Raw genomic sequence first — 12425 nt, 5'->3', positions numbered from 1 at the left:
TCCCCCAGTTAAAGGCCATATTAAAGGGGCACTTCAAAGAAGACAGTTCTACAGATCTATATCACAGACTAGTAAATATAACGCAAGACACTCGTGAGTCTCCTCAAAACTTCCTCTTTAGAGCAATTGAGTTAAAGGAAAGGCTGTTACTTGCTTCAAGAGAAGTAGAGCCAGATGAACAGTACAGCTCCAAGCTCATCCAGAAGAAATTCTTGAGATCAGTTAGTACTGGGCTGTTAAGTGACCATATCAAGTTTCAACTTAAACCTTATCTCGATGATCAGAGGGTGACAGATGAAATACTCATCGACAGGATGAATGAAGCTGCTAGTGTTGAATCAGAAAGACAATCCAAGCAAAGGAAGAACACGAGCAGCAAAGTCACTAAGGTAAATGAACTACAGACAGAAAGGCAGATCAGTCAGCAGAGTCAATGTGCAGCTGAAGCCAGAGCGGGGGTTCAAGAGCAGGAAGCTGAAGTTGTGAAGTCCAAGAGCCGAAAAACACCTGTTAGTCCCAGTTCAAGAGACTCAGAGCTTTATGAAACAGTCAGGCTGCTGAGAGAAGAAATGGCCGAAATAAGGAAAAGCCTAGCTAACCCTCAAGTGCCCACACGCCAAATAAAAATGGGTGTAAGGAGAGGATGTAAAGCATGTCAGGGGCAGGGAACAGGTGACCAGTGTGAACACTGTTTCAAGTGTGGAAAGTCAGGGCACTTTTCAAGAGGCTGCAGAGGACAAAGGAGGCAGGAAGGAACACCTGATGGCATGAAGGTGACAATCCAGACGGTCACACCCCCAACATCATTAGCTCCAAGCCACACTGAACCCGATGACAAGGTACATGAGCTTCTTCGTGATCAAATCAGGCAGCTGGAGGCGGAGTTAGCGGAAAGTGGGAAGGCTGAACAGACTGTGGGTGCTACCTATGCCAGCCATCTGTCATTGAGTCGCCAGGCCAAGTTGAGAGCCCTCATCGGAAAGAAGTGCATGGTGGATTGTTTCTTTGATGGAGTAGCGACACAAGCACTGTGGGATACGGGTTCGCAGGTCACGATTATCAACGAAAGTTGGAGAAAGTCACACCTTCCACACGTCCGGGTACGGAGCACAGATGAACTCCTGGGTGAGGACGAGACCCTCATTGGCAAAGCAGCAAACCAGACACCCATACCCTTTGCAGGCTGGGTTGAACTGAAGTTCAAGCTGGGTTCAAATAGAGCCCCACAGCCAGAGCTACTTGTGCCAGTGCTCATCTCTAATGAGCCAGGAGTAGCAGAGCCACCGATCATCGGCTACAATGTGATCGAGCATCTGGTGATGAATGGAATGGAGCAGCATCCAGAGGTTACACCTGTGGTGGTAAGAGAAGCTTTCTCCATTGACTGTAAAAAAGCAAATGTGTTGATCCAGATAGTGAGGAGCTGTGACCAGAACGACAAGGAGGGCGTGGTGAAAGTTGGAAGACTCAAGACAGTGATTCCGGCAGGCCAGACCAGGGAGGTTAAATGCAGTGTGAGAACAGGTCCCCTTTGCACAAAACAGGAAGTCCTTTTTGAACCAGAGGAGGTTCCAAAGTGGCCAGAGGGGGTAAACATTACTGAAACAGTCATCTGCCTGCAGAAGGGAAATTGGTCTAAGGTGGCTATCCCTGTCACAAATAACAGCGACCATGACATCACCCTCACCCTCACAGTGCTGGGACAGCTACAGCAAGTCAAGGCTATTTACCCAGTCGATGTGAGACCAGCCTGTGCTAGTGAAACCACAGTCAAAACAGCCACTGCAAGTGAAAACACAGCCAGCACAGCAAGTGAAAGCACAGCCAACGCTCCTGAAAATCATCACCAAGATAAACACGAACAGCTGGACACCGGCAAACATGATTCATGGGACCCACCAGTGTCAGTTGATCATCTGACTCCAGATCAGCAGCAAAAGGTGAGACAGATGCTACGAGAAGAGTGTGTTGCATTTTCAAAGGACGAGAATGATGTGGGATGCATTCCATCGCTTCAGTTAAAAATCAGACTGAGTGACACAACTCCGGTAAGGCGCACCTACATCTCAGTACCCAAACCGCTCCACAAGGAGGTGAAGGAGTATTTGGAGGACCTGCTGAACAGAGGATGGATTTGTAAATCCCGGTCCCCATACTCATCACCAATTGTGTGTGTGCGTAAGAAGGATGGGAGCTTACGTCTGTGCGTGGATTACCGTGAGTTGAACCAAAAATCCATTCCAGACCGTCACCCCATCCCCCGGGTACAAGATATGCTGAACAGCCTGAGTGGGAGTGCATGGTTCTCGGTACTGGACCAGGGCAAGGCGTACCATCAGGGATTCCTTGAGGAGAGTAGCAGACCACTCACAGCCTTTATTACACCTTGGGGTTTATACGAGTGGGTAAGGATCCCCTTCGGCCTGTCCTCGGCTCCAGCAGAGTTCCAGCGCAGCATGGAGGAGTGCCTCGCTGGTTTGAGAGATGAAACATCTCAGCCGTATTTGGACGACAATCTGGTCCACAGTAAATCATTTGAGGATCACCTGCGTGACCTGAGAGAGGTGTTACGTCGCTACCAAGCACATGGAGTAAAACTGACAGCTAAAAAGTGTGAAGTGTTTAAGGACAGAGTGAAATTTCTGGGAAAGATTGTATCCAAAGACGGCTACTGCATGGATCCTGCTGAGCTAGCGCCAGTCCAAGCGCTGAAAGACCGCAAACCGGAGACTGTGGGAGACCTGCGGAAAATGCTAGGGTTCTTATCCTACTACCGTCCATACATCCCAAACTTTTCACGCATTGCCAAGCCACTATACAGTCTGTTAGCCACGGATAAGACAGGCAGCAAGGTCCAAGGATCAAGTGCAAGTAGGAGCAGGGGGAAACGCAAGCAGTCAGACGTGCGGCCCTCAAGCCAGCCGATCACCTGGACAGAACAACACCAGGAAGTTCTTTGCCAGCTTATAGAGTACCTGCTGAGTCCACCGATCCTAGGTTACCCCGACTTTGAGAAGCCGTTTGTGTTACATTGTGACGCTTCTCAGGAGGGGCTTGGTGCAGTACTGTACCAGAGACAACAAGGCAAGCTGGTCGTCATCGGTTATGGGTCGAGAACACTAACTGCTCCAGAAGCAAACTACCACCTCCATTCTGGGAAGTTAGAGTTTTTAGCAATGAAGTGGGCAATCTGTGAAAGATTTCGGGAGTACCTGTATTATGCACCCTCATTCATTGTCTATACCGACAACAACCCTTTAACCTACGTACTGACCACAGCGAAGCTGAACGCCACAACACACCGGTGGATTGCTGAGTTAGCGGACTTTTAGTTCTCAATTAAGTACCGGCCTGGGAAAGCTAATGGAGACGCTGATGGTTTGTCGAGAATGCCATTAGACATGGAGCAGTACATCCACACATGTTCACAGGAAATGGAGCCAGAGGTGATAACAACTGTCACACAGGTACTCAAGCTTGACTACCACGAACATGAGCCCTGGATGTGTCCAGTTACCATCGCTGCAGCATGTACTGATGTAGAGCATGAACGAGTAGCATCCCCAGTGGCAGAAATCTCCACAGAGAACCTAAAGAAAGCACAAGAGGATGATCCAGTCATTGGCAAGGTCCGAGAGTATGTCGTCACAGGACAGTGGCCTCATCTGAGAGGAAGAGACCGGCGAGATGACACTTCTGTTCTTGTAAGGGAGAGGAAAAAACTGTATGTCAACGAAGAAGGTATCCTATACAGAAAGTCAGCAGCTCGAGCACAGCTAGTGTTACCTACAGCATTCCATCCGCTGATCTACAGGGAGCTACATGAAGAAATGGGACACCTAGGAGTGGAGCGGACACTCAGCTTGATCCGTGATCGATTCTATTGGCCTCATATGCAGAGAGACGTGGACCATTATGTGACCAAGGTGTGTAGCTGCCTGAAACGGAAGCGGCCGAACAAGCCAACTCGAGCACCGCTGGTTAATGTGGTGACCACATACCCTTTCGAAATGGTCTCAATCGACTACCTGCATCTGGAAAGCTGTAAACGCATACGCATGCACCAACAAGTCAGCAAAAACCGCAACTGAGAAGATTTTTGGAGACTTTGTGCTCAAGTTTGGATTTCCTGCCAAGCTGCATCATGATCAGGGCAGGGAGTTTGAGAATAAGCTGTTTTCCAAGCTGGAAGAGTACTGTGGTATCCAAGGTTCACACACAACACCTTACCACCCAGCTGGAAACGGTCAGACCGAGAGATTCAATCGAACACTTCTTTCCATGCTTAGAAACCTGACAGAGGAAGCCAAGTCAGATTGGAAGAGCTCCTTAGCCAAAGTCGTGCATGCGTATAACTGTACGCGAAGTGAAGCGACAGGATATGCCCCGTACTACCTCCTCTATGGTAGAAATCCCCGGCTACCTGTCGACATCATGTTTGGCCTGACTCCAAGTGATCAGAGCTCTTCTCACAGCGAATATGCAAGTAAGTGGAGAGGGCGGATGCAGGAGGCATACAAGCTGGCATCAAAGACAGTTCAGAAGGAGCAAAACAGATCAAAGAAGCAGTACGACAGGAAGGCGTATGGAGTGGAACTACAGCCAGGGTGTAGAGTGTTAGTGCGGAACTTCAGGGACAGAGGGGGACCTGGCAAGCTCAGATCTTACTGGGAGGAGCAAGTCCACATTGTAACTGAGAGGAAGCACAAGGACAGTCCTGTCTACGTCGTGCAACCTGAAAGAGGCCCAGGAAAGACAAGAGTCCTGCACAGGAACCTGTTACTGCCCTGCGACTTTCTGCCTGTGGAAGAAGATAAGCAGGAGAAAAAGAAAATAGACAAGAGAAAACTGAACACAAATGAGAGGAGTAAAAGGCAAGCAAAGCAGACAGAGAGAGACCTCGACAGTGGTTCAGAGGATGAAAGTAACTGGAGATTCATCACCACACGACCAGCAGAGCCATTCAAACAGGTCAGAAGCCAGCTGAGAGTGGAAGCAGAGGAATTCCAGCCACCACCAGCTGACAGGGAACTGGAGCAAGGCCGTGAGGAAGATGAGTGTCCAGAGGAGAGTGTTGAAGACAGGATGGAACCAGATGTGGAGGATGGAGAAACGGCGGAGGCCGAGCAAGAAACGTCCTCTGAGGAAGCAGATGAGATGGACTCTGAGCAGGTGTCAGCATCTGATGAAGCAGACGAGAGGGGCCCTGAGCCGCAGTCATCTTCCACGAGAAAGTATCCTTTTCGACAAAGAAACCCACCCAAAACACTTACATACAACACATTAGGTCAACCATCAGTCACACACTGACATAAGTGATGTTTACAGCTAAAAGTAGACATAAGTTCATAGTCACATGTTGAGTTCATTGTTGTGACAGTTAAACAAGAAAGAGTTAATAATTACACATTAGTCTTAAGTAAAAAAGTGAAAATTCATGCAGTATTGTACATCGATTCATATTAAGTAGAGTACCAGAATTCAGACCACTGACATTGTAGAAAACTGGACATATGTGAGGCATACAGTAGTACATGTGAGTCTGTGTAATGGGTTATGGGGTAGAAATTGGGTCAAAACCTTTCAGTATGAGATACATAGCCCGCAAGAGTAGCGGAGTAGCACTTCAGATATCACTTGGCCAGTGGTGTCTGTGGCTGTCACGTGACATAAAGAGGGAGATAGATGTCATGTCAAAGACTGTTGTGTACAGAGAGTATCCCAAAGACTGACTTCCGTTTTACCTACCGCTATAACTCACCAGTTGAAGACACAAGTTTTCTGGGAAATCTTTAATGTCGAGACGACATTCATTTTGGAGGGGAGAGTGTGGGACCCACAGTAATGTTAGACATAGTGATGGACACTGGACACCCCCCATTCTCATTCTCATGTATATATTATATATTGTTTTATTCTTATTCTCATGAATATGTTATGTATTGTTTTATTTTTAATCTGATATGTGTATGTGCACTAGCAACTAATATTCTGGTAGGATTATCTGTGGTTATAAAGAGTAAAAGTCATACAGGCACTTCGGGCAGCTAAGGGGTCCTTGGGTGAGATGCAGGAGCGCGAAAGCGTCATTCAGCAGACGTATCGGCAGAATGTAGCCGCGCAATGCTAATGTGCTGTGTTTCTGTGTTTCCAGAGAAGAAGTAAAGATTTATTTTAAACTCATGCACGCCTGGAAGTCACTTTGTGTCCAAGTGTGCAACAATTTATTATATTTATTAACTGAGATTATTAACTATTATTTATTATTATTATTGTTGACAGTAGATGTTTCTTGATGTGACGTATCCTCCATATGTTAAAGGTCGACTCCATCTGTTTTTTTCAAATGTTAACGTCCACTCATCACTCAACACTAGCACTGGCTGAGTCAACGTTAGCACTAGCTGAGTCGACGCTAGCACTAGCTGAGTCAACGTTAGCAGTAGCTGAGTCGACGCTAGCACTAGCTGAGTCAATGTTAGCACTAGCTGAGTCAACGCTAGCTGTGATCTGTTTGGAAATGGCTGAAAGGGTTAGTTTGGACTTTTTGAAGTGGGATTGTGGGGAGTAGGCTATGTACTCCTGTCTGCTTCTCCAAACTGGGAGCATGGCGACTGCCATCTAAGTTACTGTATGTAACGGTTAATACACTGTATTTTAGGATGTATATAAACTGTACATGTAGCAGCGTCATCATCGGGTCACGTGGGAAAACGTTTTTAGAAGGGGCTTTGGAAATTAGCATTTTGAAGCTAAAACATAGAGTAGCCTATGTACTTCGACCAAAGATCTGAATGTTGGGATTTGAATACATAGAGAACACCACTGAGAGGCTACGGAATTATATAAAAACCTAAAAAATAATAATAATGGAGGTTCCCTTTAAAGGTCCCATATTGTAAAAAGTAACATTTTCATGTCTTTTATATTATAAAGCAGGTTTAAGTGCTTTATAAATACTCTCAAAGTATCGAAGCACTCAATATACGGAGAAACACACACAACCCATATTCAGAAATTGTGCGTTTGAAACAAGCCGTTAGGATTTCTGTCCATTTGTGATGTCACAAATATACAATATTTAGACCATTACACGGTTTTAAACGTAAACATCCTAAATGTGTCCCAGTTTATTCCTGGTTGCAGTGGATGTGAGTGACGTCAGCTGACAGGAAGTAAACATGGATCCAAACTGTTGCTAGGCAACGCAATTCCGTTGCAATTCCATTGACATGCACTTAAACGGAGCATTTCAGACAGAGGGTGAATACAGGTATATTCAAGCAGACAGTATGAGGAAAATAATGTGTTTTTTTAACAATACAGCATGTAAACATGTTCTAGTAGAAACACAAAATACAAGTATGAACCTGAAAATGAGCACAATATGGGACCTTTAAGCTACAGTTTCTGAGTAGACAGTAATGTAGCTTTCTACTTTTAATAATGCTGTGTAGTGTGTGTGTGTGTGTGTGTGTGTGTGTGTGTAGTGAAGATTGTAGCTACTGCCTCCTAGTAACACTGCAGATGCACTGCAGAAAGCTGGACAGTAAAACCAGCACAGAGCACTGAGGCACGGTGAACACAATCCAGCTCTGTGTGTGTGTGTGTGTGTGTGTGTGTGGGGGGGGGGGGGGGGGGTTTACTGCAGGACGCCCGTGCAACCCCCCCTCCCACCCCGGTGTCTCACCGTTATCAGAAGCCATGAAGGTGACGTTGTAGAGGTTGTTCTTGACATAGGGAGACTCTCGGTCGAGGATGGCGATGGTGGAGATGCGTCCGTTAACTGGGTCGATCTCCAGCCAGTTAGCGGGGTCGTACATCTTGGAGTACCTGGATTCAGTAAAGAGAAAGAAGAGGGGACGGCATGAGAAAACCACCACAGAGAGAGGCTTCTTTATCTGCTTCCTGGCTACAGGCCAAGCAGCTACTGGGGAGCTGATATATGGAGACTGCAGCAGCACTCTCACGAGGCAACCACAGTTCATCCACTTATTCTCCCCCTACCTTTAACAGATCTGAAAATGACATCAACAAACAAGATTTGTCAGTGGAAATGTGTTGCATGTTATGTGTTCTAGACTTGTTAACCCCCCATAAGCAGAATGCTAAATCCCTGTGACTTGCTAATTTAATGTATTTATCTAACATACCATATACTCAGGCACGCTGCCAGGATTTACGTGTTGGCTGGGCCTTTGAGATGGAGAGTCTTTACGTGTGAGCGGCTGTAGGGCGCGAGCAGAAGATTTTTTGGCAGTAATATAAACTACTACTAGTACAGTTCACAAGGTCGTAGGTCTGCATATGGAATATTTTGACGGCTGGCTTGACCGCAGTGAAACAATGGGGAGGACAGGGGGAAAACCAACCCACAGTGTCATGTTGTTTCATTTAGTTGTGTACACAGCTTTTAGCCTGATTGCTTTTCGTGGTTGTATTGTAGCCTAAATAGAACTTTCGGACCTAATTCCCTCCCCCCTATTAAAGTTGATCAATAGATGAAAGGGACATGACAGGGAATTAAAGGGACAGTCAACAAGAGAGAGAGAGAGAGAGAGAGAGAGAGAGAGAGATGTTTCTAAGAGAGAGAGAGAGAGAGAGAGAGAGATGTTTCTACAAGCCTCCCCCTGCTGATTTGACAAAAAAAAAAAACGTTCATAAATCGAGGAGAATCCTTTCATAAGTTCAAAATATATTCAGCACCGTTAGTGCTACGTTTCTTATGTGAGTGCTCTGATAATAAATGTATACTTTTATTTTGAAACAGTTTGCATGGTTAAATCAATGAATTTTATTTGGTGAACTGTCTAACAGCCTCCTCAGTCACTTCCTCCTGGCTGCCTGCCTGCATCCATTCATTTAGAACACTGACATTACAGTTCTTTATGACCCCGAGCGCCCCGGTACCGATGGTACAAACATGCTACAAACATCAGATAAGGAAATGCTAAACATGTAGCCCTAACTATGGCTGTCAATCAATTAAAATATTTAATCACGATTAATCACAAATTAATCACACTGTTTCCAAATGTACCTTAAAGGGAGATTTATCAAGTATTTAATACTCTTATCAACATGTGTAGTGGACAAATATGCTGCTTTATGCAAATATATGTATATATTTATTATTGGAAATCAATTAACAACATAAAACAATGACAGATATTGATCCAGAAACCCTCACAGGTACTGCATTTAGCATAAAACAATATGCTCCAATCATAACATGGCAAACTGCAGCCCAACAGGCAACAACAGCTGTCAGTGTGTCAGTGTGCTGACTTGACTATGACTTGCCCCAAACTGCATGTGATGATCATAAAGTGGGCATGTCGGTAAAGGGGAGACTCGTGGGTACCCATAGAACCCATTTACATTCACATATCTGGAGGTCAGAGGTCAAGGGACCCCTTTTGAAAATGGACATGACAGTTTTTTCTCGCCAAAATGTAGTGTAAGTTTGGAACGTTATTTAGCCTCCTTCACTACAAGCTAGTATGACGTGGTTGGTACCGATGGATTCATTAGGTTCTCTAGTTTAATATGATACCAGTATCTTCCCTATAGCTTTAAACACTGAGCTGCTACAACCTTAAAAATCACAAGTTGTGTTAATGTGTCAAAGAAATTAATGGCGTTAAACGACTTTGCATTGTTATTATCGTGTTAACTTTGACAGCTCTAGTAGCAACTTTCTCATCCCACATACCCACATAACGGGAAGAAGCTCGGCTAACAGCTCATGCTAACCATTTTCACCTAAACAAAACTCAATTCAAACACCGAGCACCTAAATGACACTCTCCAACCAAAACTCACCTTCCATGTGGAAACAGGGTCTACATCTCCATGTGTTGGATGAACCGCGGTCTCATCCTAATACATCCTAACATATAAAAGTTGGCCTTCATTACAGGCCTGTTTCTTTGAATGGGAACATGTATAACTCTCTTTACCTATTTAAAAACTGACGCTCGTTGTGCCATAACAATGAATTCATTTTAGATTGCAATCTCCAATAGATCTTTCAGAGTTCTTTTGAGCTGAACAACCTCCGTAGTAAGGAGCCTGTACTGTGACGTTACGTCAATGGCCTGTTGTGATTGGTCCAGACTAGGGATGCTCATTTTGAAAAATGTTCTTAACCGATAACCGACCCTCGTTAAATGATTAATAACCGTTAACCGACAAGATTTGTGCCTCGCATGCAGCGGTGTACCAGCTGCAGGAGCACAACAGATATTAGTTGACGGGAGTCCCCAGTTCACCGTCCGGGAGCGTTAACTTAGCAGCTACGATGCTGCGTGTAGTGTCGCGGACATGCAGCCACTTTCCCAGTAAAAGTCTCCACCGCACATTTAGTTTATTTTAGCAGGTTGTCAGCTGTGTGTCTGCCCGGCGTAACTTTAGCGTGTGTCCAACAGTGTGTGTGTTTGTGCTACGTTAGCAGCTCTAGCATTGCCGGAGGCTTCGTGCTCGCCGCTGCACACGTAGTCTGCGTAACTTTAGCGTGTTTCTAACATACCGTGTGTGTGTGTTGGCGGTGAGTGTGAGGTTGCTGGTGGCGTTATAGATGTGAACGTAGATGTAGCAGTGTGTGTACAGTTTATTTGTCGGTGAATAAATGCTACGAGACTACAACTCTTTCGCTCCGCTCAAGCGAGCCAGAGACCAGAGCCAACTTCCTGTATCCTCCGCCTGCTCCGCCTCTTAAGGTGGGCTGTTAAGGTGGACCAGGTTTTCTCCTTAAAGTGACGAGCTGCTCCTCTGAGCCGCTCAGCTTTTGAGTTAATTATTAACATTTCTTTTAACTGTTTTAACCGATAGTGTTAATTGGTTAAAATGCTTAATATCGGTTTACGGTTAATTATGGACATCCTTAATCCTAATACATCCTAATATAAACGATGTGCCTTCATTACAGGCCTGTTTCTTTGAATGGGAACATCTATAACTCTCTTTACCTGTTTAAAAACTGAGGCTCGTTGTACCATAACTAAATTAATTTGGATTGCAATCTCTAATAGATCTTTCAGAGTTCTTTTGAGCTGAACAACCTCCGTAGTAAGGAGCCTGTACTGTGACGTTACGTCAATGGCCTGTTGTGATTGGTCCAGACTTCACACATGATAGTAACCCTAATAAATGTTGTCTTTTACTTTATTCTAGAAACGGACACGTTTTTGTCTTTATCATGTATTTAAATGTTAATATTAACAGTTAGTCTGTCAGTCATTTAGGATGGGCCAGTTTTACAGGTGGGTGGGCCCAGGCCCGTTAGGCCCATATTACTACATCTGCGTTGCTGTAACAGCAGAAATAGTCATGTTTCAAACAGGACACGCAGTTGAGATATATTGTGAATAAACAGGAAAATAGCACAGCTTTCAACAGAGGTGAGCAGAGCCTCCGATAATTCTCTGTAAACCCCCCATGAAGAGGAAATATTGTCCATTTGTTATATTTTTAATTGGTGAGATAAAGAGTTCTGAATAAATGTAGGAGCAGCACCAACTACAGAATAGAAAAATCGGAAACCAAAATGCTCTCCCTGGCCCTCACTACAGTGCACAATACACTCGCTTTATGTGTGTGCATCCAAATGTTTTTGTGAACACTGTGTGCGTCCACCATTGGCTGTTGCTAGGCTACAAAGACTTCAGCACTACATTTAGAAACAAATAGTGGGATGTAAAAGACAAAAAGCAGCAGTCGTGCAGGCTCTCTGCTCTGGTTGTTGTTCAGCTGCTGCTCCGTGCTGCAGGAGCTGGACACATAGACAACTCCTCCAGTCAAGATATATCTTTCCAGCTTTTATCTCTAAATGGGGCTGTGACAGAGAATAGCACGCCGCCCTCGCTAAGTGAGAAGGCAAACATTCACCAAATTACTCAGCAAATGAAATTGTGCTGTTGAATATGGTCACTGAAGGGAAACCTCAACAAAGGAGAAGACAAATCACTTCTGTCCAACCGTCTCTGTAACTGTCCAAAACCAACACTCCAACATCACACTCACTTCACACAGTGGTTGGTCAGCTGTATCATCTTCACAGCTCTAACCTCACTCCACCATCACACTCACTTCAAGCAGTGATTGGTCAGCTGTATCATCTTCACAGCTCTAACCTCACTCCAACAACACACTCACTTCACACAGTGGTTGGTCAGCTGTATCGTCTTCACAGCTGAAACCAACACTCCAACATCACACTCACTTCACATAGTGTTTGGTCAGTTGTATCCTCCTCACAGCTCTAACCTGACTCCAACATCACACTCACTTCACACAGTGATTGGTCAGCTGTGTCCTCTTCACAGCTCTAACCTGACTCCAACATCACACTCACTTCACACAGTGATTGGTCAGCTGTATCCTCTTCACAGCTCTAACCAACACTCCAACATCACACTCACTTC

General features: G+C 45.1%; 1 protein-coding gene across 1 annotated transcript in view; it reads right to left on the bottom strand.

Annotated features, from left to right (window-relative positions):
• The window catches only part of LOC119487935 (cadherin-2-like), a 111910-nt gene that overhangs the window by 30655 nt on the left and 68830 nt on the right, over positions 1-12425 (bottom strand). The window contains exon 11 of the mRNA XM_037769016.1: positions 7691-7833. Coding sequence (XP_037624944.1) covers positions 7691-7833 — 143 coding nt within the window. The remainder of the gene's footprint in view (positions 1-7690; positions 7834-12425) is intronic.

This window comes from Sebastes umbrosus, chromosome 5 (assembly GCF_015220745.1).
Source record: "Sebastes umbrosus isolate fSebUmb1 chromosome 5, fSebUmb1.pri, whole genome shotgun sequence".
NCBI lineage: Eukaryota > Metazoa > Chordata > Actinopteri > Perciformes > Sebastidae > Sebastes > Sebastes umbrosus.
The sequence above is the reverse complement of the archived record's forward strand: the minus strand, read 5'-3'. Positions and strand labels throughout refer to the sequence as shown.